The 24,554-nt window shown below is 39.9% G+C and overlaps 1 protein-coding gene across 8 annotated transcripts in view; it reads left to right on the top strand.

Moving 5' to 3' along the window:
- STAT4 (signal transducer and activator of transcription 4) overlaps positions 1-24,554 on the top strand; it is a 62,224-nt gene that overhangs the window by 31,025 nt on the left and 6,645 nt on the right. For 6 of the 8 annotated variants that reach the window (XR_012154337.1, XM_073306212.1, XM_073306210.1 and 3 more), the window contains exons 5-21: positions 1,261-1,353; positions 3,737-3,815; positions 5,275-5,360; positions 6,332-6,483; positions 8,045-8,203; positions 9,064-9,156; positions 10,100-10,159; positions 11,612-11,629; positions 11,716-11,809; positions 12,954-12,998; positions 17,476-17,559; positions 18,405-18,503; positions 20,113-20,248; positions 22,182-22,234; positions 23,257-23,351; positions 23,830-23,966; positions 24,095-24,286. Coding sequence is in view for 7 of the 8 variants with exons in the window: in XM_073306212.1 (XP_073162313.1) it covers positions 1,261-1,353; positions 3,737-3,815; positions 5,275-5,360; positions 6,332-6,483; positions 8,045-8,203; positions 9,064-9,156; positions 10,100-10,159; positions 11,612-11,629; positions 11,716-11,809; positions 12,954-12,998; positions 17,476-17,559; positions 18,405-18,503; positions 20,113-20,248; positions 22,182-22,234; positions 23,257-23,351; positions 23,830-23,966; positions 24,095-24,286 (1,675 nt within the window). In the remaining variant the exon portion in view is untranslated. The remainder of the gene's footprint in view (positions 1-1,260; positions 1,354-3,736; positions 3,816-5,274; positions 5,361-6,331; positions 6,484-8,044; positions 8,204-9,063; positions 9,157-10,099; positions 10,160-11,611; positions 11,630-11,715; positions 11,810-12,953; positions 12,999-17,475; positions 17,560-18,404; positions 18,504-20,112; positions 20,249-22,181; positions 22,235-23,256; positions 23,352-23,829; positions 23,967-24,094; positions 24,287-24,554) is intronic. The other 2 variants (XM_073306206.1, XM_073306211.1) reach the window with 2 other exon arrangements.

Raw genomic sequence — 24,554 nt, 5'->3', positions numbered from 1 at the left:
TCCCAGCCTCCTGCAAAATGCAAAACAGCTGTTTGTGGGAGGCGCTGATCCGCAGGGCCTGCCAGTGGGAGGGAGGCACTTGGCGGGGGGGGGAATGGGGAGAGCTAATGGGGGGCTGGCTACTGGTGGGTGCTCAGCACCCACCATTTTTTCCCCATGGGTGCCCTAGCCCCAGAGCACCCATGGAGTCGGCGCCTGTGTTTCTGAAGCATGGAGCAGTTTTTGACTCGTGTTGTAAGAGACAAGTTTCATTGTTAAGTTTTATCTTGTATTTATTATATAATATTTATGCTAATGATCATAGACTTTAAGGACAGAAGGGACCATTGTGATAATCTAGTTTGGCTTCCTGCACATTGCAGGCCACAGAACTTTACTGACACCTGAAATAGACCCCTAACCTCTGGCTGAGTTATTGAAGTCCTCAGATCATGTTTTAAAGACTTCAAGTTACAGAGAATTCACCATTGATACTAGTTTAAACCTGCAAGTGACCCATGCCCAGTGCTGCAGAGGAAGGTGAAAACCCCCCCAGGTCTCGGCCAAACTGACCCAGGGGGAAATTCCTTCCCAACCCCAAATATGGCAATCAGTTAGACCCTGAGCATGTGGGCAAGACCCACCAGGCAAACATCTGGGAAAGAATTCTCCGTAGTAATTCAGAGCCCTCCCCATCTAGTGTCCTGTCTCCAGCAGTTCGGGATTTTTGCCACTGGGAGTCGCCGATGGACTACATGCCATCATAGGCAGTCCCATTATACTATCCCCTCCATAAACTTATTAAAAGAAGTTAATATATTTTTAAAAACCACACAAGAAAATCCCAAACTGTACAATATGCATTTTGTGAAAACTGTTATATTGATGGAAAAATTCAGACAGATTCATTTAAGTTATGTTAATAAGTGAATAGAATGTATGTGCTTACTGGGGTATTAAAATATTTTTTTCAGCAATATAACAATCTTCCTACAATATATTTTCATTTTGGATTTTCTTGTTTGTTAAACATATATTAAATTTTAAAATGTTTGCAACACTACCTTTATCCGTTCTGATCTCAAGATACAGTGGGTGTTGTTTATCAGTCTGTGGAACGACAGTGATTTACACCAGCTGAAGATCTAGCCCTAAATTCCGTCTTCTGTGCTAGATGTTGGAGTGGAGTTATTTGTATGGAATGTTCTATGTAAGGCGAAATAGCTTTGCTGTTCAAGAGATCATAGATGGTCTACATACGACATATTTAATTTGTTCTAGGGACCACTGGAAAAACAATTGCAGAATTCCATAGTTTCAGAAAGACAAAGAAGTGTGGAGCACAAAGTGTCAGCCATTAAGAACAGTGCCCAGGTATGTTGTGTCTGTTACAGTCTGGGACAGTGTGCCAGGTTCTAGGACTCCGCACAGAGATACAGATTTATTACTGCAGATTCAGTGACACAGCCTGTTCAGCTGGGGCCTACTACTGTATCGCAGAAATCTCTCTCTACAGTAGAGGGAACTAAGGACAGAGAAAGAGGTCCTGCAGGGATAATACTAGAAACAACTTAGCTCAAGAAGAAGTTTGGCTTGAGGATTTGTTTTCTTGTTCTTTATATAAGAACAAAGGAAAAAAACAGAAAAGGGGAGAATTTGGGTGTCAAACCCAGGGAACGGGGCACTGGATCAGCACCTATATATTTAGGGTCCAGATAGCGTCACAGAGGAGAAGCAGCCTGCTCATAATGTTGGTTTGCATTGATCCTCTTCTGCAAACTCCTGCATAGAATCTGTTGCTGGGGCTTTTTGTGGGGAAGGTGAATTTCACTGAAAAGGAAAGGGTAAAGAAGAATAATGTATGCTTGAGTTGTGCATGAAAAACAGCCAAATGTGCATTCAACTGCACACCTTGCATTTTCATTTCCAAAGTTTAGTCCCCAACATAGGAAAAAAAAAAAAAAAACCCAGATGTGGCGGTCTGTGCACACATCTAGATTTGGAGACTGGATTTGTATAATCTTCTAAACATTTACTATGGTTTCCAGGTGTCCAATTTTCAACCAGAAAGTCTGGACACCAAAAGTCTGGTTACTGTAGGCAGGTGGGAGTGGGAAGGTGGGGGGGGAAGATGCCAGGTCATCAACCCGTGCCAGCCCCTGCTCAGCCGGGGCCACCTCCTACTTGCATGGGCTGCAGCTTCCATCCCAGCCCCGGAGCAGAGGGAGCCAAGCTGCGGTTGGGGTGGGGAGGGGAGGGAGGTGGAGAGCATCGAGTGATGGAGGGAGAGGAGCGAGTGTGAGGGGTGTGGCCTTAAGGGAAGGGAGGGGGTGTCTTAGGGGAAGAGCATGTTCATAAATCATCTTTTATGATGGATTACTTGGAGAAGTCTTTCCAAACCCTTTTAAATATTAAAGCATGAAAGTGAAACTCTGAAAAAGGCCAAAGCAATCATTCAGTTTCTCTGCTTTGCACAAAGTTCATAAAGGTGTCTTTATCTAAAAATGAAGTCTGTGGCTACAGACCTGCAGAACTTATGTCATTCTGCTGGCCAGAACTTTTTCTGGAAATCTCCACTCCCTTCTTGTAGGCCCTGATCCAGCTCCCAGGGCAGTCAATGCAAAGTCTTCAATTGAATTAAATGGTGTGGGATCAGGCCTTCAGAGTAGTATGGCCCTGTTCTGAGATATTCATCTGTGACAGGAGAAGGTCTTTTGCACAAAGTATGACTCAGCTTGTTTCACCTCAGAGAAGTGGAGAATAACTTTAAATCTCCAAATAGGCCAAAGAATTATAAAAACAAATGAAAAATTGGAGCTTTCAGTTAAAAAAGGGAAATTATCCTGCTGTGGCAATACTCTGCAAACAGGTGTTTTTGTGTGCGCACCAAGATGGTAGAAGTAAGTGTTTTGTTTAGGGGTTTTTTTTAAATTAGTTCTTGGGATTATACTTTTAAAGATAAATTCTTTTCTTGGATATCCACATTAAAAATCCCCATGCCATACTTTGAGTAGCTGTGTGTTCAAATCCACAAGCATAATTTAATTAATAATTTTCATAGTGTGAGTAATCAACTATTCTTCAAAGAATGACAATTTACAGTGCCAAACTACTAGATTTTAAAATGTGGGTGGGGGAGGGGCATCCTTGATTTGTTTAAGTGTCAAAGGGCAATTACTCTAATAGTTTACATAAATGTGTTTTAGTTAGGTTTATATTATTGATAAGCCGTCTTAACTAATTTTAGTCATTTCTACTTTCAAACAAATAAGGATTTGAATTATTATTTGGGGAGACTGGTTTAGATGAAAATAAATCTAAATTATGTGGCCAGATACAGACAGGGTCTTGTTCTGCAGGCAAAACTTGAATCAATGTGGTTTTGCTACAGCAGAGTTCATGATTGGGCTGATTGTATCAATAAGAATATCAGTGTGTGAAAGAAGAGAATATATGACTTTCCTGGGATGCAATGAAGGGAACCCCTCTCTCCTTCTATAATATTATGGTCTGCAGCTGCACACAAAATTATCATTTTTTTGGGAGATTAGTGAGTAGGAGATAAACAGTCCTGTCAAGTCTTTGACAGGGAAGGGAAATATTGAAATAAGTCAACTGCAGTCTAGTTTCAAAATATTGAAATAAGTCAACTACAGGCTAGTTACAAAATAAAATAATGTTAATTAGGAACTGTCGGATATGGTGAACCCTCAAGTGCTATACTGAATCTTTTTTTTTCTTCTTAATTTATAAAAAGATGACAGAACAAGATGTCAAATACTTAGAAGATTTGCAAGAGGAGTTTGACTTCAGGTATAAAACAATACAGAGCCTAGGTAAGCTTTTTCATAATTATTTTAAGATGCTGTGAGAAAGTGTTGATTATAGGGCTAGATTCCAGTCACAGATATGTTTTGTGTATTACCTTCAAAACATACGTAAGCACAAAAGCTGATATTTTGAGATATAAGCATGATGTGTATGCAAAACTGCTGTCTGTGCCATAATGCACACTTCTGGGGTTAAAAAAAGTAATAATATCCTCAGTGTACAGATGCAGTTATTTTCTGTAAATGAGCTATGAAGCAGTGTGATCAAGTCTTGGGAATTATGGTCTCCATAGTTTAGAGGACACTTTTTTCAAAACAATTTTTTCATGTTTAACATGGCCCTTCCTCTTACAGAGTGGAATGTATAGGTCCCCATGCTTACCCCCATAGTGGAGTTTTCTAAAACCAATTTATTAGCCACTAACTTGGCCTTCCAGTCTTTCTGACCAGAGCGGTGATGATCATCTGGTAAGCATTCCAAATGCAAGCTTGAGCAGCCTGCAGTGGTTCTGGGATCTGCAATCTGTCACACTGCAACAACTTCTTCATCACCCTTCTTCAGAAATGAAACTGGCACCCAGCTATGTCTGCACTGAGACCTTAATGGCACCTCCCTTTGAACATGTAGAGAAATCTGGGCCCCTAGGTGTCCCAAGTTCTTCAGCATGCCAGTCATATGAGACTGAGATTTAAGGTGTCAGAGCACAAATTTCTATGGAAGGCACATGCCAGGGCCCAGCACAGATATAGATGGCATTAAGTTCTTCTTTGAAAGTAGTTGGAGATGTAGAGAAACTGAGGGGTATAGAGCTGCAGAGGAAAAGGGAGTGGGTCACACTAGGAAGACGTGAAGCCAGTGGACGACCAGTAGCAGGAAAGATCACGTCAAGATGAAAACACCTAGTGACCAGTACTCACAACTTCCAAAATTCTCATGGTTACGAGCACCATAAAATCCCCCATCCCAAATACCAAACCTTCTTGCACCTATCCCCCACCTGCAAATATTTCCTCAACCGGATACATCGTTCACACTAAGATTCCAAAGAACTTTGCTATGATTACTGACAGCATCGGACACAATTTTATAATGGCTCATCACAGTTCAGTACTTGAATCCCATCCAAACCAGAATGATATAATAATGAAATAAGAGTATACACAGACATAAGAATCTAATAATTTCTATGTTACTAGTACTCATTTCTTCCCTATACTCCTCCTGTTCCACACAAGAAAAAAAAATCAAAATACCCAGCTCCTATAATAATTCTTAAATTCATATCAGAGTCAGTCTATGCAATTGAAATTATATTATATAAATTTTAATTACAAACATTCGTAGATTTCTTTACTAGCTACCAGGATATAATCTGTTGAGGGCTTCCCACCTCCTACCCCCATTATAAACACATACACTTACACGGAGGTTACCAGATGATTTTTTTTCCTCTTCCCCCTGTAGAGCAGGGTGACAAAAACAGCGTCCTGATGAAACAGGAAATGATGATGTTGCAGGAAATGCTCAATACCTTAGACTACAAAAGAAAGGTTGGTAACATGTTTTGTCATTTGTGGTTCATTTGCTTTCTCCCCCTGCTCCCACACTGAATAATCACATTTAAGGAGGCATTTGCACAAACTCTCCCATCCAAAGGAGCAGGTAAACATAATTTTGTGTTACAAATACCAGGGGGATGATGGGGGAGTTTACTAGCAATTAAATAACTGGCAATTCTAAAGAGTACAACTATGGGCTTGAGCCTGTTAGTTGGCAGGTGAGGATTAACCATCAGCTCACAGGAACTGTTCTGGATTCATCCTCTTCGTTTGCAAGTTACTGCATTTAAAGTCAGGAAAAAAACCACTCCGGATCAATGTAATCACATAACCATAAAACCAGACATCACACTATTGAGTGCAATTGCATGCCAACGGATGGTGGGGAAAGAACTTCTTCTATGTCTGTTTTTTTGCTGTTCACCTTGGAATAGCTTAAAAACTTCCATATAATTTCCACATATTCTTTTCATCATTAAAGAAAAGTCTATGTGGGGATACAGTCCAAGATCACAGAAAGGAGCTTGTGACCTTAACGGTGCTTCTACATGGCAAGATCCTGGAGGTGTCATGCCATAATAAATTCACTAAAAAAAAAGTTATGTGTAGAAAGAATTCATTAATATTCAGGACTATTTTTAGTACAATGGCCAGAGAATCCAGTCACCTGAACCCAAGCAGTAGTGGTATAAGTATGGTCACTTTCTCAGAAATAAAAATTAATCCATAAGCATGAGAACATTATATATTTAAAGACTTAAGTAATTTGAATATGGTGTTTCAAAGAGAAATGCTTAAAAACAAGGTGAATCCAAAACACTTAATTGCACATTAACATGTTGCACATTTTTCCTAACTCTAAGAATTTAAAATTTATGGCCAGCATAATAATTGGTTTTCATTTGCGAGCTTTATTGGTGTTCCCTGTGATCAGTTGGTGACACTTTTCCTATTCCTTGCAGGAAGTCCTTAGCAAAATGGCACAAGTAATAAATGAAAGTGATGTCTTGATGAACAACATGCTGCTTGAAGAGCTTCTAGATTGGAAGAGGCGCCAGCAAATTGCCTGCATTGGAGGTCCTCTACATAGTGGGCTTGATCAGCTCCAGAACTGGTAAACTTACCATTTACTTTAATTTTCCAGTGAAAACCACAGGAAGTCTGCTGCCTCATAGTAGCCCAACACATGTAAAAAGATAGAAGCTCTGATGGGACCCTGTCATATGTATGAATTAATTGAGTTTGCTGCTGATATGGTACTTAAGGAAGTAAGTAACTGAAATGCCATGGGCTTTGATAGGTGTAATCTGCTGTTAGAATGAATACAAAACAACAAGCTCTACATGGAGACTCATCACTTGCAGATTATTAAACAAAACAACAGCGAGAAGCCTCCCATATATCACATATACTTCCTCAAAGGAGTTTTGCTAAAAAGAAATAAATAGCTTGATTAAAACCACACATAAGTGTACAGATCTAGTCAAAAACCCACAGAGAAACAACGCTCTTATCTCATGGAGTCTGACTTCTCTGTGCGTATTAGAGTGGCACACTGAGCTCACTAAACTCGTCACTTGAGGACAGTGGGAGTTTTATCGGGTAAAGACTTCCTGCTTTGACTCATTCAGTGCATCACTTCACCAGATTTGAAACGATAGGTCATTGCAACAAGTAGGAGTTTAATGAGAGATCATAGCCTGTATTTGAGAGTACCACAAGGCTCAAAAGGAGGTGGTCATGTCTAGATTCAAAGTTCAAATTGAAACATAAACATAATTAAATTTGACAGTTGTAACGGAGCCAGAGAACATTCTTGTTCCGTTCAGTGCCTTCCCAACAATTTTTTTATGTCCCGTGAAGCTTTTGTCCCCCGTCTGCTGGAAGAGGCATAGTGAGGTCAGCAAGGAAAAAGGGAAAGAATGGTTGCAGGGGGGAACAAGCAAAAACAAAACCATTTTTCATTGTTGAAAACGTTTCAGTTTTTCATCAGAAAACCAATATCAAAATGAAAATTTGTATTTTGGTTGAAAAGCTTTTTTTTTTTTTTTTTTGGTTACCAAAATATTTTTTCAATAAAAATTTTTTCAACCAGCTCTACCTGATCTTTTTGTAAGGACCTATGTGAATTTGTGACAAAGATATAACAGGACAAATCTTGAAGTCCCTGCGATTTTTTATCCACTCCTCACACAGTTATGGGAAGGGAGACTTTTATAAAAGTCCAATATGGGATTTTAGCCACATGAATCCCATTAAAGTAAACTGTTAGCCAAGTGTGCTTGGATTGGATTTTCACAGTCATCTCCTCACCTCTCAGGGATATAAATGTTCTTCTCTTAAAGAGCATGTTTTGCAAAAATACTACTGAGCTTTGGCATTATTGTCCTGTAGTAGTGGTTGCATATATATTTCTCTTTAGCAAGTCACAGGCAGCTTCAAGTCAGTGTTCATGAGGTCTTTGGGAAAGGGCTAATTTCTAAAATGATAAAGGAAAAATTTGGCCAGTGGTTCACATGTATTCATTTAACTGGCTCGGGTTAGCTTGTATAAGGCTAGTAAATGCCAATCAATTCTAATTCTATGATTTTTCTGACAAGAACTTCAGTAACTTTTATGTTCTAATAAGCGATTTATATGAGAGAATTGTAACTTAATCATTTGTTCTGCAATAGTTTTACACTGCTGGCAGAGAGCCTATTTCAAGTAAGAAGGCAACTGGAAAAATTGGATGAGCTGTTGACTAAACTGACTTATGACGGAGATCCTATTCTACTGCAAAGGCCTCACCTGTTGGAAAGAGTCAACTTCTTGCTCTACCATCTTTTCCGAAGGTACGTGAGCTGTTATACGTTTGTGTGTCATTTAAGATGCAGGAATCTAAACCAAACACAATTTATCATCGAAAAGAAAAAAACCTGAACACGTCTTGGTATTTAAGAGAGTATTTAACAGAGCTTGGTATTTAAAGGTGATGAGCCCCTATAACACTAACAGATGTTGGTAGGAACCTGGGGATAGGAGCTTCACAAATCAGGCCCTTAAAGTTTTGTGGTCAAGTTCTGCCTTTGGATAGACATGCATAACTCCCATTGATTTCAACAGGAATCATTCATGTGCCTCTGAACAATGCCTTGGGATGCCAATTTCTTCCATGCCTCTCATTCCCCACCATGAGTGCCACACTCACGCATCCCTTTTAGTTTCTTCCTTTTAAGTAAACCATATGTTGTTACTGTTCCGTCCCTGGTGTTCTGCCTTTGCTGTGGATGTACCACGCGACTGCACTGCTAGTACATACGTAGGACTGGCTCTGTCGGAGAGCAAAATTTGGCCATTTGTCTTCAAAATATGACGGAAATGTGAAATGATTGTTGTATTTCATGTTTTAGACATTTTATTGGAATCAGTTTTGTAGCATGTTTTCCTTCCTCATTTGTGGTGTATCTTTCCTGTATCTTTTAGTGGAATAGGATACCTGTGTGCTATGTTGTGTTCTTCTATTATATTCACCTAGGCTATTTTTTAATGGGAATAACTTGCAAGAAATCTCTAGAAAGTGAGGTGTTGGACTGGGATGTACACCTGCCACTCCAATATGCATAGAAAAGTCACCCTCCATGATGTGAAAGCCTTTTGACTAGTTCTGTACATTTATGCGTGCTTTTAATCAAGCTGTTTCTTTTCCAACTAGTTCATTTGTGATTGAAAGGCAGCCCTGCATGCCCACCCATCCCCAGAGGCCAATGGTACTTAAAACCTTAATACAGTTCACTGTTAAACTAAGGTAAGTAAAGGAAAACTAGTGTTAATTCCTTTATTTCCATATTACATTATATCCTGGGAGAGCCAACATTTAACTCATTGGGCCAAATCCTGCTGACTATACTCAAGCAGAGATCCTATTGCCTTCAATGAGAATTTTCTTGAGTAAGGACATACATACACTGGTCCGAATTCTGCCACCTACAACTATACATGGAGTAAGATCGTGCTCCACGTGAGTGAAGGTGCCAGCTTCTCACTGTGAGTAAAGACCTCAGATGTTTTCCTGGTCACATTTTTAAAAAAATCCTGTATTGGATTCTTGCTTTAATGACATTACAGACAAAATAAGGCACAAAAATGAAGTCAATAATAATAACATATCACATCACACAAGCCAGCTCTGCAGTAGTTTCAAGGCTACTCTTGCACATAAGCAAGGCAAATTACTGCATTTTTGGAGGCTTGAGTCTTCAACAACTCAGAGCCTGAATTTGCTCCCCACTGGTTCCTTGCCTTCTCTGAAAATAGGACTGGATGGTGGAACTCGCAGCTGAATCCCATCCACCAGCAGTAAGAATAGAGGGAACAGGAGCATTCTTGTGGGGGGACAATGGTATAGGAACCCCCATACTTACTATCCTCTTGATGTCTCTCAAAACAGCTGCAGGTCTTATGCATTCACATTTTATCTGTGCCATCCTAACTTTTGTCACATGCCAGCACTTATGATGAGGGAATGAGGGAGATAAGGTGGCAAGTCCCTCCCTCTTCAGCTTAAGCTTGGGACCCTGTAAATCATGATGCAGCTCTGGATACTTGGTCTGGTTTTCTTTAAAATGGGATTTTAGAGACCTTTGACTAGGGAACTACCGGCCTTTATTCTATAGTGACAAATAGCTTTACTATATAAAAGGGACAAGTCCTAGTTCTGATTATTCAGTTTTACACTTTTTATTTCCCAGGCTGCTAATTAAATTGCCAGAGCTGAACTACCAGATCAGAGTGAAAGCAACTATTGACAAGTAAGTGACTACATTATACCCCTAGGGCTCAAAGTCTGTGTTGTTGCTTTATGTGGTTTGAAAGTTGTTGTGTTTTTAAAATACAAGACCTATTCGAATATTAAGGAGGTTTATTATAGTCAATAACTGGTGAAAGATTTTATTTTATATTTAAAAAAAATCTCTCTTTATATCGGATATTTTAAAATTCGAGTCAGCAGTTCCAATGAAGATTTGTAACAGGAGCTGTGTGAAACACAGTGCTTTTGGCTGGCAGCAGCAGCAGCATATTCATTCAAACCATTTTTCAGCTTTGAGTCCTGTGGGATTGTGCCCCTTGAGTTCTGCATTTACACAGATCAAAAAAGTTAAAGGGAATGCCAACCAGTTTTGCTGAGTTTTGGGTGGAAAGCATATGTTAGCCCAAGTTCACTAAAAGGTTGTCATACCCAAGTGAACCTGGGTCGAGCTTTGGCTTTCATAACACATCTGTCTTTGCAATGCCCCTATGCTTTTGACGAAATCAGGCTGCATTAATTTGTAATCACAAAACAAATAACTGCTAAAATCCGGATCCTCGAAGAGAATGGGAGTTTCAGGTTTCTCACTGGCTGTTCTCAGCAGAACCTTAGGGGCTAGCCACATTTCAACTTCTAATTGAATTATTCTAACTTGTAACTAGTTAATAGCGTAGCTAGCTCTAAAAGCTAATTTATGTCAGAACACCACACAGGCCCAGATCCTGCTAACATTTACATACCTGCTTAACTTCATTTCTGTGAATAGTTCCATTGATTTCAGTTGGACTACTCAGGGTAGTAAAGTTAAGCATGTTCTTGGAGGACTGGTGCTATAGTTAATAACTATGGAAGCTTAGAGTGTTCCACCCCTGCCAGAGACTGAGCGTGGCACATGGCTGTCTTCCTGTAAGTGGTTCCTCTGAGCCCCCCCCCCCCTTTTCTTTTTACAGTGTGATTTGGTTAGTCCTCCTTCTTCCCAGGTGTCTGGGCAGGAGGACATCTCAGAGTGCACTGCCCTACATATTGATGCTTTGTGCACGTCCTCCAGTCATTCTGTGCCCTGCTGTACAGATGCCTCTATTTTCCCAGAATGCATTGATGCAAACATAGTTAGGCAGAGTGGTAGCTTTGGATATGCACATCTAGCTCTGATGGCTGAAAAAAGGCTGTGGAGGCACAAAGTGAATCATATTACCTTTTGCGAATACAGACTAACATGGCTGTTACTCTGAAACCTGTCATATTACTTATAACTAGCTATGTGCCTGCCTGATTACAGAGCAAAAGTCACAGCTGCATTAATAATATGAATGGACCTTTAGAGGCCAAGGCATAATTTAATCTGCTCTTTTTTAAAAAGGCGCTATTTAGTTTGAGTGCATACTATATATATATATATATACACACACACACACTGGGTTACAGGATATATTTTCTCTTTCTTTTTTTTAAGGAATGTGTCAACTGTAAGGTAAGGCTATAAAAGTTTGAGACTTCTTAACTTATCCCACATTATTTTATCTGCCATTGTGTACATTGTTGTAATGTGTTTTCTAGTAATCGCAGATTTGTTCTATGTGGCACTCATGTCAAAGCTATGAATATGGATGAATCTGCAAATGGAAGTCTGTCTGTAGAATTTAGACATTTGGTAAGTTTGCAAGGTACTGTTCTTGTCATGTGACATTGGTAGAGCAATCACAGAATTTTTTTTTTAACCTGAACAAGGAAAACTATATCATTCTTACAGCTGTCTTTCTTTCTCTCTGCTTCACTATAGAGCTTCTACCTAGAACCTTTCACAGCCCCATCATGCCCTGCTTTTTGCTGGAGTTTTAAAGAAACAGCACACATAGCCTCATAGTACTTGCTTTTACTCTCTTTATCAAATATATGCTATACAATGTTCACTGTTAATACTCCACACAAGATTAGGTACCATGTACTTTCTGCTCTACAAACCAATCTCCTTCCCATTCCCTCTGTGTCCAGTGGCTCTAGATTTTTAATCTGACTTCATATGATTTGTAGCGTTTGAGTTTCCATATTTGCTACTGATAATTATTTTGGATATTTTCTTGAATGAACAAATGAACTGACCAAGTAGATGAAAATTAAATAAAGGAAAAGGGGTGTTTGAAATACTTGGAATGAAAAATTTTCCTATCAAAAATGGAGTTTTGTCAAAATCAACATTAATGCTGGGTCTTTCATGTCCCCATTCTCCTGATTGGTCCTGCTGCCTGACGGGACTACATCTCCAGTGATGTGCTGTGGTCTCTTTCTGTGGCTGAACCACTGTGGGGTATCATAGAAGTCCTGCAGGAATGGAGTCTGCAATTAGAATGCAGTCTGCAATTAGAATGCAAGTCTTCACTTTTTGCATTCTTGTTTAGTTATTTTATTATGAACTTAGCTTTATTGAAATATTATGAGTTAATTGTGTATTTAAAAAACTCTTCTTTAAAATAATCACTGAATAGATTTATGAAGAAACACAATCAGAGCCTGAACTATAGATGTTGAATGTAAATCGTGTACTTATCACAGGATTATCCAGTGCCATTAGTTTATGTAAAGACAAATTTTGATTCCACCGGCCATTTAGTGTCATGGAACAATTACTTACTATTTTGAGATCCCTGAAGAAATCATATGTTAGTTTCTGAAGGATGCACAGCACAAATAGACCATCACTATACAACCATAGTAGTAGAACCACTGTAGCGAATACGGCTGCTAAATATTTCTGTCTATAAACTTCCTGAATATAAATCTTAATTTCCATTTTACAGCAACCCAAAGAAATGAAATCAAGTGCTGGAAGCAAAGGAAATGAGGTATAAAGTTTTTTAGTTTTGTAATGTGTTTTTTTTTTATGACTTTCAAATAAAAAGTATTTTAGAATGGATTTCCGCGAATCTCATTTGTAGGCATGTTAGCTTTTGAAATAAACACAGTCATGATAAACTGAACAGTAGACAGTTGTAATATAATAAAAATACACGAGAACTTTTCAGAAATAAATTTCTTAGAAGTTTGAATGAAAAAGCCTCAGTTTTATACAACAAAAACGGTTGTGTTAGACAGCAGGATATATGTATCCAAATGCATGTGTTTCTTCTTAAGGAGTATTCTTTTAAATTGGGCCCAACATTTATATTTTGTAAAAACAAAGTTTTATGAAACCCAGAACAAGAGAAATGTTTCCACAAACTTTTTTTTTTTAATCCAGTAAGAACAGTTCATTAAACAAGTAAACTGAGGGCCAAATTCACAAGTGGAATAAGAGTGTAATTGTATTGAAGTCAATGGGGTTGTGCCTTCTTCAGTCAGCATTGAATTTGGTCCTACTTTGGTAATATTTATCAGTAGCTGGTCTTAGTGTGCCACCTTGTGGTTAGATTATAATATAAAACTTCAGATTTACAGAATAACTAACACACACTGGACTATCCATGCCCTCTGACGGTTGGGAGACTTATGTACACTTCTGCTTTGTAAAGTGAACAGATGTTGTGAGTGATTGCATCCTAGAATGGTCTAAAAGTATAATTCTCCCATATACCCCAAAGAAAAATTTACATAACCTCAAAATAGGCATTTTCTTGCTCTCTAAAAAACAGACCTTTAAACAAATACCATTAATATCGGTATAGGGACATCAGTATGAATTAGTATTTCGAGTAAGTTTGCTATTTTTCCCTCTGGTTTTTGTTTAATATAAGATTGAAACAAAAATTAGAATTCTACACATGAATGTTCGTACAGCTTTAAGTGTACCAGTATAGTTAAAGTGGTATAACCCTCTAGTGTGGATGCAGCTATTCCAGTATAAACATAGTATGGAGTATTCCTGTCCAGGAAGAGGAAAAGCTGTACTGGTCTACAGTACCCTTCTACCAGTTTAACTGCATCCGCATTAGGGGTTATACTAATATATCTTTAAAAAACCCCACATTCCTAAAAGACACAATTATAAGAGTACAAAAACTGCGTATAGACCAGGCCTTAGTCATAGAGTTTATGTGCAAAACAAGAAAAAGATCAGCATGGATGGTTTAAACAAAAACGAAAAACCCATCACAACCTAAAACCAAGCAGGACACATTTTTGCACACACATCTGTATTCTTGACTGGAACAATTCACCAGTTGATTAGTAAAACTGAAACTCAGGGTCTGATTCTCTGGTGCTCCGTGCCTTGTGAAGTGAATTTGCACTAGGGTAAATGAGTGCAAAGTGGGTGTAAAATGCTACTGCCCTGCCCTTAGTTTGTGCACCTCCTATTAAGTTTGGATTTAGTCACAGATGTTGTGGTCTTATCCAAGGGTTTGGCTACACTTACATTTTATAGCGCTCTAACTTGCTGGCTCGGGGGTGTGAAAAAGCAGAAGGTTTGAGCGCTTTAAAGAGCTTGTGTGGACAGGCTCCAAGCGCAGGGAGCCACTCTCCCAGCGCTCAGAGCTAATCCCCTCGTGGAGGTGGATTACCAGGAGCCCTGGGAGAGCTCTCTCCCAGCACCGGCACTTGACCACACTCACACTCCCGCAGCAGGGCTTTGAACTTTCTAGTGTAGACATAGTGTAAATGCTCCCCTCCCTTTATGCAACCCTGTGGGAAGCAAAAGAGCACGGATGGCATGAAGAAAAGTTGAGGCCTATGCAGATGGGACAGGTAGTGAGAGAATATATTCCTCCAACAGATCACATCCTCCCCCTGAGAATTCTTGGTGCCAAGTGTCCACTCAAAACTACTATCAGGACTCCCAAGTGTTCAAAATATATGCATCAGGCCCCCAAAGGATGCTATGAGATCTTTTAAAGTCTCCTGATTTTTAAATAATTAGCGTTTGGGGTTTTTTATTTGCCTTCTAGTTTGTTAGCCTTTTAGGTTTACGTTTTCAAAATTCTCTCTATAGCCAGGAAGGTTAGCAACATTCATTTAAAGAACCCACAAAAAGTAAGGGGAGATTCTCACATAACCACAGGTCTCCAGGAATTGGGACTTGACATTAAAAAAAAAAAAAGACAAGATTCACAATAAAATTATAAGTGTTGGCACCAGGGTGAGGGAGATGGGCTGGATGGAAGAGCGGGGCCGGGAAAAGGCTGTACTTTGTGTACCATTCTGTTTGGTAAATGGTATAATATCCCGAATGCAGTTACAGCAGCTCTCAGCAGCTACAGATCCTCTGATCATCCTCCACCATCAGAGGGAGTCACAGCCATGCTGCCAGCCTGTGGGGAACCTAGTGGCAGCAAGACAGCTAGTGCCTATTGTGCTGGGGGAGGACAGGAAACAGCACAGAGACAGAGTGATTCCATGTGAAGATCCTTGTGATTTGGCCAGTCTGTTACTTTTGTTCTCCTGTGTGTGGCTCATCTGGCCATGCCACAGATTTGCCAGCTTTCTCAGTATTGCTGCCGGCCCCCACTTTCTGAGGTGATAGTGCAAACATATGGGTGGCTACTTCTTGTCCTCAAATCTTTTCTGCTGGCTACTTCCATCTGCTGCAGGCAAGAGGAGACTATGACTTTCAGTAGGATTATTGGAGCTATATAGCTAGTTTGGAGTGTTTAAGTAAAACTGCTGGTGGATCGCTGCATGCGGTGACAGATGCCAAACTTCTACCAGCTTCTGCCTTTTTATAAGCACAGACTTGCTCTCCAAGTATGTCTGTGGTTACGGTTTGCAGATGTGCTCTTCAAAACACATACGGTCAGTGTTCTAGTCCTGGATGGGGAAGTTGAGTTAATCATTTTTAGTTAACAGATGGAGACAATTGTCAATGTTCCATGCTGCAACTGCAATTGGGAAAAAATATACTGAGGCTCTAGAAATGGATTCATAAATGAGATAGCACAAGTATCCTGCTTGGTTATTATAGCTGTGTTATTTGTGCCACACTGCTGCTGGTCCCAGGTTCTGAAAAAAGGAGAAGGCAAAGGAGTGTAGTAGCTAGAATAGGCAAATGAAATCTCTCCTGAGAGAGGTCAGGTACTTTTGAAAATCCCACTGGGCAGCCATCTGCATCTTTAGGTGCCTAAATACCTTAAAAATCTGGCCCAGACAGTTTTTAATTCTTTGATTGGTTAGTTCTTTCATTCCAGGTAAGTGTTCGTGAAAGCCTATTGATCAGAAGGTTCTGCAGCTGTGGTTTGTGCCACATTGGGGGGGGGGGGGGACGACACGACTTTTTATTCAAAGCTTACCTTAAAAGGTGAACTGCAAAGCCAGTGAAATTGTGCCTTCCATGGCTTTGGATGATGCATAAAGTTGACATCATACATTTGGGTTTGTGTCTCACTTTTGGTTGTAAAAAACTGGCTTTTCCCCATTGAACATTATACTAGGAATGGCAGGATTGGGTAGTTTCAGGAGGGGAACTTTGACCTGATAGGAGGTGGAAACCTGATATACAGCTCCCGGCTGTTATTTGCCCTTGCGGGCATGCGCAAGGGGAAGGGGAGTCATGGAAGGAGACCTTCCTCCTGCGGCCTATGCAAAGACAGAGAATTATAAATACTCTCTGTAAGCAGGGATTTGACTTAACCCCGCCATGGAGCAAATCAGCTGGAAAGGGTTGAAAAGGAAGTGGAGCTCTAGCACACTCGAGAGCAAGATACACCACCCCTTTGGATGGTACAGAGCAGGGCATGCACCCCCACCCACCCTGAGCTCTGAGCAGCCCTGGGAGAGTTTGTGCCTGAGGCCCAGTCTCTCCCTGTGCTGCAACTGGTGCAGGAGGGCCTCCATGCAGCTCTTTGTGCAAGTTGCACAATCTAGCCCAATGTATGGAGGAGCTGTCGGGCAGCAGGAAAGCTAAGTGAGCGGCTGCTCAAGTTTATCCCTTCTGGGATGTTGCATTCCCAGTCCTCCAAAGATAGACAGAGTCCGCTGGGAAATCGGAATCTGTTTTACATTGAAATTGTCAGTCACGAAAGAAGCTTTTTAAAAAGAAAAAACAACATTTGAGGCCATCTCTATAACTTGCAAAAAGCATAGTTCCTTTTGTTCATTTTTCACTTCAGTCCTTAAAAGTGCAACAATCCCTTTAACAATGTTTTCTTAGCTTCTTCAGAAAACAGCAGAAGTTTTAGGCAGAGTTTAAGGTCGGGGCACTGCTGCTTTTTTTTTTTTTTTTTTTAATAAAATACCCACGATTTTCCACTGGCTCTGCTTATACAGTATATTCAACTGACATATTTTCTTTTAGTGTTGTGTTCTCTGTACGGTTTGGTTGTAGTCAGGCTCCCAAAACCAGTTTTAAGTGCCAGCTTTGTTCACAGTTTTATAATGTGTTTGCTTCCTCAGGGCCCTCAGATGGTAACTGAAGAGCTGCACTCCATCAGCTTTGAAACACAGGTCTCCCTGTATGGTCTGACTATGGATTTGGAGGTGAATGTTTTCACTGTTTTTGTGTGGGGAAGAATAAGCAATTATTTGTCCTCAAGCCAAATCAATACCTGTTACTTACAAGAGTTTGAGAATTCTTGGATAAAGATGCACAGTACATAGATTTACAGCAACTTTTGAGCTAACTCTAATTGGCTATGCGTGCTTCACTTTGATACAGTATAAATATGATGTTCTGCAGAGCATTTCGTGCACAGTCCTGCCCCCAGTGAAGTCAGTGGCAAAATTCCCATTGAGTTCAATAAAAGCAGGATTGGGATGCCGCGTGGAGCAGCACGGCATGCTGCTTTGAGAATGATATGATATGGCAAGAGAAAGTTTTAGGGGCCCATGATACACATGACTGCAGGTCTTCCTGGTTCACCACTTGTGCACATCATAGTGTGGCTGACATGAGCCCTCCAACAGTGCAGGGGATACCATAGATCCCCTCCCTGCCAGACAGATGACTGGCTGTTGGCAGCTATACTTCGTGCAGCCCTTTCATACAGCTGATAAGGCAGCCCCTAGGCACAGCTACAGCCGGCCATCTGGGTCTCTGTGGAGTCCAGCACATATAGCTGAGCTCTGAGACTAACATTCACTGAACATCTGGGGGCCCATCCCCAGACCAACAGTTAGCCAGCAACAGCACCCCAGGAGATCTCTGCCCCAAGGAATATGCCAAAAGACAAAGAGGCGATATTGAGACTATTGCAGTTTCCAGTACTACAAAACTATTATGCTAATTTAAAAAACAACAACATGCTGGTAGACTAATACATTCCCCAATGAATGCCTTGTATGCAACACTCTGTAACATTCACATACTCTGTCTTCTTCACCAGACAAGCTCTTTGCCTGTAGTGATGATTTCCAATGTCAGTCAGTTACCTAATGCTTGGGCTTCTATTATTTGGTACAACTTGTTGTCAAAGGATTCTCAGGTAGGTCTTCAAATCCCAAATATTAATTTTCTGTATATTTCAGGTTTCTAGTTATCCACTTGTCAAGCAGAAAAAGATTTTTTCCCAGATCTGATACTTCTAGGAAATCTGGCCTTTTTTCCTGTACATACACTCTATACTACAAATTAGCTGTAATCACATTTATAATAATATGATTAACATTATGTAGAGGATTGAATGGGCCTTTGGATCCAGACATGGTGCCTTTTTTACCTCCAGATTAACAGTTCAAATGTAAGATAGGTCAGTATTGACTGAAAACTGTTACTATTTGACTCCTGGTTTTTGGTCTGTGTGAAATGACTTATTGGAAGTTTCCAGTCTATTTATTATTGATTTGTATTATCATAGTACCTAGGAGCTCCTGGCGTGGACCCGGACCCCACTCTGCTAGGCACCATACACAGTTCTTAGTGGACAAATCTCAATATCACAGAGCAAACATTCTCAAATGACATGTTGGTAGTCCTGGTAAAAAGACCAATGATAGAATGGGCTTGTAGATTTAATTACCCTTTCACTCTCTTGATGTGGTTTCTCTGCAACAGGACTGGGGAAAATTGAAGGGGTGTACTTAGAAGTCTTGTACTCCTGCTTCTTGCACTGTTCCTAATTTGTGAGTATATGGAACACCTTAGAAGATTGCCTTGTACTAAATGCTGCAAACCTATATCATTCACAAACACTAACTTCACTGAAAAAAATGATCCACGCCTGTGATTAATATATACTTACATGTTATACGTAAAAGAGCTTTCATTATTCAGGTTAATTCTTTGCAATATGTAACTCATAGCTTGAGCATCAGTCTGTCAAATTGGATACATAAGAGTTTCTGTACTGTATTAAATACAGTTTTCCTCACTTATTTCACAGGAGTTAGTGCTTTTATTAAATTAGAGCATAAGTAAGTGGACTGACACCACCTGCTAGTAGCTCCAACTTCAGGGGAAAGATTGTTGCTTCCCAGTCTGCGGTAGGTTGAGAACAGACTGCTCAGTTAGTCACACCAATTACCTTTACCAGCATTACTGCTACCATATCGTGGAATAGCTATAATAGTAGCTGTACATGAGAAGCTCCTCTAGTTTTTCAGTCGGGGATTGGTGGTTGCCTGTAGATGTTGCGGGGACAGAGAATGCAGGAAAGGATGTGTCAGAATGCCACCAAGAATTGGCAGACCAAATGACAATCCATCTAGATATCAATTTTAACCCAAACAAAACTCTTAACCTAAGTCTTTGGAGCACAGTCATTAGTCTGTTCTAGATTAAAGGATTCAAATAGAAAAAAAAAAATCCATCAGCCAGGCCATAAAAAGAATTTAACAACATATTTCCATACAGGGTGTCTTAAAGGATTAGTTAATAGACTTGGCACACTGAAGTTGTGTTTGCTCCAGATGGAAATTGTCTTCTGAGAACACCTGCTCTTATCGGGCAGCTTTTGTTTGTTAGCATTGTTAGCAGCACTTCCTTCTGGGACTATCAAAACTAAGGTGCACCTGACTTCCTCTTTGCAGTTTGAAATGTCTAATGTTTTTCAGAGTGGCTACCAATGTATAAACAAAGCATGAATTCTATTGCAGAACCTGGCTTTCTTTAACAATCCCCCCACTGCCACTCTGAGTCAACTCTTAGAAGTACTGAGCTGGCAGTTTTCATCTTATGTTGGTCGTGGACTCAATTCTGAGCAGCTCAATATGCTGGCAGAGAAACTTATGGGTAAGAACCATAAAACTACGATAGCTGTTCAATTTCTATTTACTTCTAAATATTACACATGACAAGCCACACTCTGCCCACTTGCAGGTTAGAAGTCAAAATTTATGCCCAAAATCTCCTCCTCCACCACCCCCCTTCTTCCCCCACATTGTTCACTAGTTCTCAACCAATTTGTAAATACAGTTTGCCTTCTTCCCCTTTGTGCTCTCATGTGCTATTGCTACGGGTGACATCACTTTTCAGTAACACCAACTACCTCCACCACTCCGCTCAGCGTTGCCAATTGTTCGTTAATACTTTTAAAGTAAAAAAGGTACGTTTCACCTTATTTTTGGCAAAAAGTGCCTTAGCTTGTGAACTTCCAGACGATTAGGCTAAGCAAAAGGGTGTCATAGTTGCAACAAACTATGGTAAGCGTTGTTAAAGAACTGTGAACCTATTATGAAATGAAAGGGCAGTCTTGGTCTGTTAAAATAAATACACACACACACACCCCCTACCTTTTATCTTCTGGGTCACTTGTCTCCTGAAGGCAAAGAGGGATCACTCCTGCTCTGCTGATGAAGGAGAAGGGAGCTCCTCTATGGGCAGGAAGTGTATTAGTTAAGTCATAGTAAGCTTTCTAGTAGCAGGATGGACACTTGAAGGTTTCAGCTACCTGTCCTCCAGAAGGGGGATTCAAGCTTTGGAGGAGGCTGGTAGATTTATCTGTGGTTAAAAGGTGGAGAGGCTGTTCCTTCTAATGTCAGTCAGGTGGATATTGATTGGACTGATTGCCCTTTTTGTTGGAGGGAGGGAAGAAAAGATGTTGACAGACCACAGGGGGCTCCTTAGCTAGATTTTAGTTTTGGTAGAGACTGAGGTGGGGAGGATACTTCTGAGGTGCAGCAAAAGGGGATTAAGGCAGCTGCTATTGGTTTGGGGAAGGCTGCTGCAGGAGGATTGGGAGGGGAAGGCAATTTGCCTAGAGGAATGAAACCACTTTTTTTAGTGGCTTGTTGTACAGGAGGAGGGAACATCCAGATTAGAGCCACTTCCTGCGGTGAAGTGATGGTGGTGCAGGTTGAAGAGAGGTGCAGTTGCGCATGTCCAGTGTGCTCATGGTCAACCTCTTCTGGGGCTGGGATCCAGAGCTGCAACCACATTAATAAAATTTGAGGGATGAGACCAGGAGTGAGAATGCAAAAGACCTGCAGCCACAACAAGGGGAACCCTAAGTACAATAGAAAAAAAAAACTGAGGGAAGGACATGTTTGCATTCTCCCAGGCATTGTGCCTGTATCTCAATCCTCCTGCAAGATGGTCAGGCTGAAGGATCTCCCCTCCCAGCTCCCACTCCTGCCCCAAACACTTCAAGTGTTCGAGCCCGTTACTGGATGAATGTCTGGGACCTGTTGCAATTTCCGGGTGCCATTCCCTGTCTAAACACAATCTCCCTCCTCTGTTATCTCAGTAACTAGGGAAAAAATAGGGTAAGGTTGGTTATATTTCACAGGAGAATTAAGCCATTCAAGATTTGAAACAACATGACGAATAACTACATTTTAAGCAATGTTACTCTAAAGGTCCTATATTTATCTCTGCTAGCATTTACAGAAGAGTACATTGGTGGGGCCGTCTGTATCATAAAAGATTTTCTTATTAGAACTTCGAACAGAAGAACCTCAGATAAAGTGAAGCCCATGAGCAGCAAACTCAGATAAAAAGTGGAACTCTGTGTTTAAGATGATATAGAACAGAAGTCCCCAGTTGCTTCAGGGCATTGCTGTAATGTTTAAATTGCAGGTCCACCTATAGAGAAACTTTGCTTGTAATCATGTTGTTCAGGTAAATGTCATGTACAATGTAAATGCTTTAATATTCAAGTATCACAAATGAACCTATTTCAGGAACTTCAGACAAAGGGACTGATATATTTCTTTTTAAATTTTAGGGCAACAGATTAGTTACAATGATTATCAACTGTCCTGGGCAAAGTTCTGCAAGGTAGGATTGTAAAAAAAAAAAAATTAAAGTATTCTTCTTTTTCCTTTGAGTGCCTGCATGCAGGCTTAATTCTGCCCCATTGACATCACTGACAAACCTCCCACTTGACATGTCTCAGATCAGGATTGGTCCCATTCTGAGCTGCCCTGTGTCAGGATTTCCAGGCGTAGCACACACAAATTAAATTCTAAAATGCTACTTAATGGAAAGAAGCAACAAGGACCCTAATGGTTAAATCTGACTGGGAGGAGTTCATGCCCTAAACCACAGTTGGTCACCATTTACTCCAGAAAATGACCTGTCTTAAAGTTGTTGAAACGGAACTATTTTTTAATAAAAGACATTTTAATGGCGATGCAGTTTAAATTGGCACATACAGGCCATCTCTAGAAAATGAATGGCTTGACCGTTAGTCAGTAGTTTTATTTGAATCTTCTTTGACCATTCCAGTTAGCTTACAACTGACTTAAGAAACCATAATCACTGATGGGAGCCAGACCCTAACATTGTTTTAAAAAGTTAAATTACTCTACATGCTCATTTGTGAACTAAAACAAAGATACTTCAAGAACTGATTGGCTGTAAATCAATACATCTAAATACTTTTGTCAGAATCAGACAAAAATACTGAGTATGGAAAGTAAATCCAATACATTCATATTAAAGATGCATTATTTAAAATATATTTGTAATATTTGAAGATTCTTGGAAGGAAATAGCTGTGCTCTCAAGCTATAGTTTCATAGTGAGGGAGAAATGATATAGACATTAATTATTCTAAATAAAGAGTGTAAAGTGAAGCACTTCCTCTAAAAATCTTGAAAAGCAAATCATATAGATATTTTGTTTTTACACAAGATAGTAAGATTTGAATTGCTGCTTTGAATAAATTTCTCTATCATTCTCAGATAAGTAGAAACTAGAACTATTCCTGTGAAAATGACAGAGACATGCAGCATTGATACTGTGTTAAAGATGTGGTTGAAATTGTCTTTTTATTTGTTTGTTTATTTTACCAATAGGAACATTTATCTGGAAAGTCATTTACCTTTTGGGTATGGCTCGAAGCAATACTGGACCTAATTAAAAAACACATTCTTCCTCTTTGGATTGACGGGTGAGCAATATACTGGCAACTGTCCATTGACGTAACATGCTTACCTCATTTGTCCCTTCTCTTTATTTAAGTCTACATTCAGCGTTACAGAAAAGAATTTTCAAAGGCCTAAAAATCTCCAAGTATGCCATATTGTTTGCAATTATTTTTAGTCTGAAGAAAACTCTACTGAAACTATTTGAAGTGGATTTTAGATTTCTCCTTTATGGACTTAGTTAGTTTACAGGCAAGTAATATGATAAATTTTCTCATGCTCCACACTGTGATGGGGGCCCATGCTGTGTTCCTGTGCAGATAAAACTCCCACTAACTTCATGTTGAGCCTTTGTGAGGTCTATAGCAGTGGGCCTATAAAACCAGCCTTTTACTTTGTTTGGCGCTTATCTGGCATTGCAATATAAAAGTTGGGAAATGAATGCCACAGAATGGATGCTGTAGTTACTCTGTAAGTAAAGCCATGATTTTCTTATACTTGCAGGTATATAATGGGATTTGTGAGCAAGGAGAAGGAACGAGTTTTGCTCAGGGACAAAATGCCTGGAACATTTTTATTAAGGTTTAGTGAAAGCAATCTGGGAGGAATTACCTTTACCTGGGTGGACCAGTCAGAAAATGGTGAGTGCAGCTTAAAAGTGTAAAATTCAAGGCAACCTAAACTATAAATGATAGGTGAAATGTGTAGCTAATTATGACTGTTGACCTCTTTACCTATTCACCATTATATTGCCTTTGTGTCTTTACAGGAGAAGTAAGGTTCCACTCAGTGGAACCCTATAATAAAGGTCGTTTAACTGCGCTGCCATTTGCTGACATTTTGCGAGATTACAAAGTTATTTTGGCAGACAATGTTCCTGAAAATCCACTGAAATATCTGTATCCAGATATTCCCAAAGATAAAGCCTTTGGCAAATACTACAGCTGTCAGCCAAATGAAGGTTGGGCTCTATAGTCTATACTTATCCTTTTTGGAAAGTAACATTAAATTCAGATGATATGCAAATTAACTTTTTTTCTTAGGAAAACAAATGTTTACTTGTGGAAACAGTACCTCGTTTTATGGAATGCCTTTATAAAAACTGTGCTTGTTTTTTCATGCACCCCCTGTCTGCCTATTGTTTCCACCTGTTGTCTCTTGTCGTATACTTAGATTGTAAGCTCTTTGGGGCAGAGGCTGTGTTTTTGTTGGGTATTTGTACAGAACCG

The sequence above is a fragment of the Lepidochelys kempii genome, chromosome 11 (assembly GCF_965140265.1).
Source record: "Lepidochelys kempii isolate rLepKem1 chromosome 11, rLepKem1.hap2, whole genome shotgun sequence".
Classification (NCBI taxonomy): domain Eukaryota; kingdom Metazoa; phylum Chordata; order Testudines; family Cheloniidae; genus Lepidochelys; species Lepidochelys kempii.
Note: the sequence above shows the minus strand (reverse complement) of the source record. Positions and strands in the feature narration are given on the sequence as shown.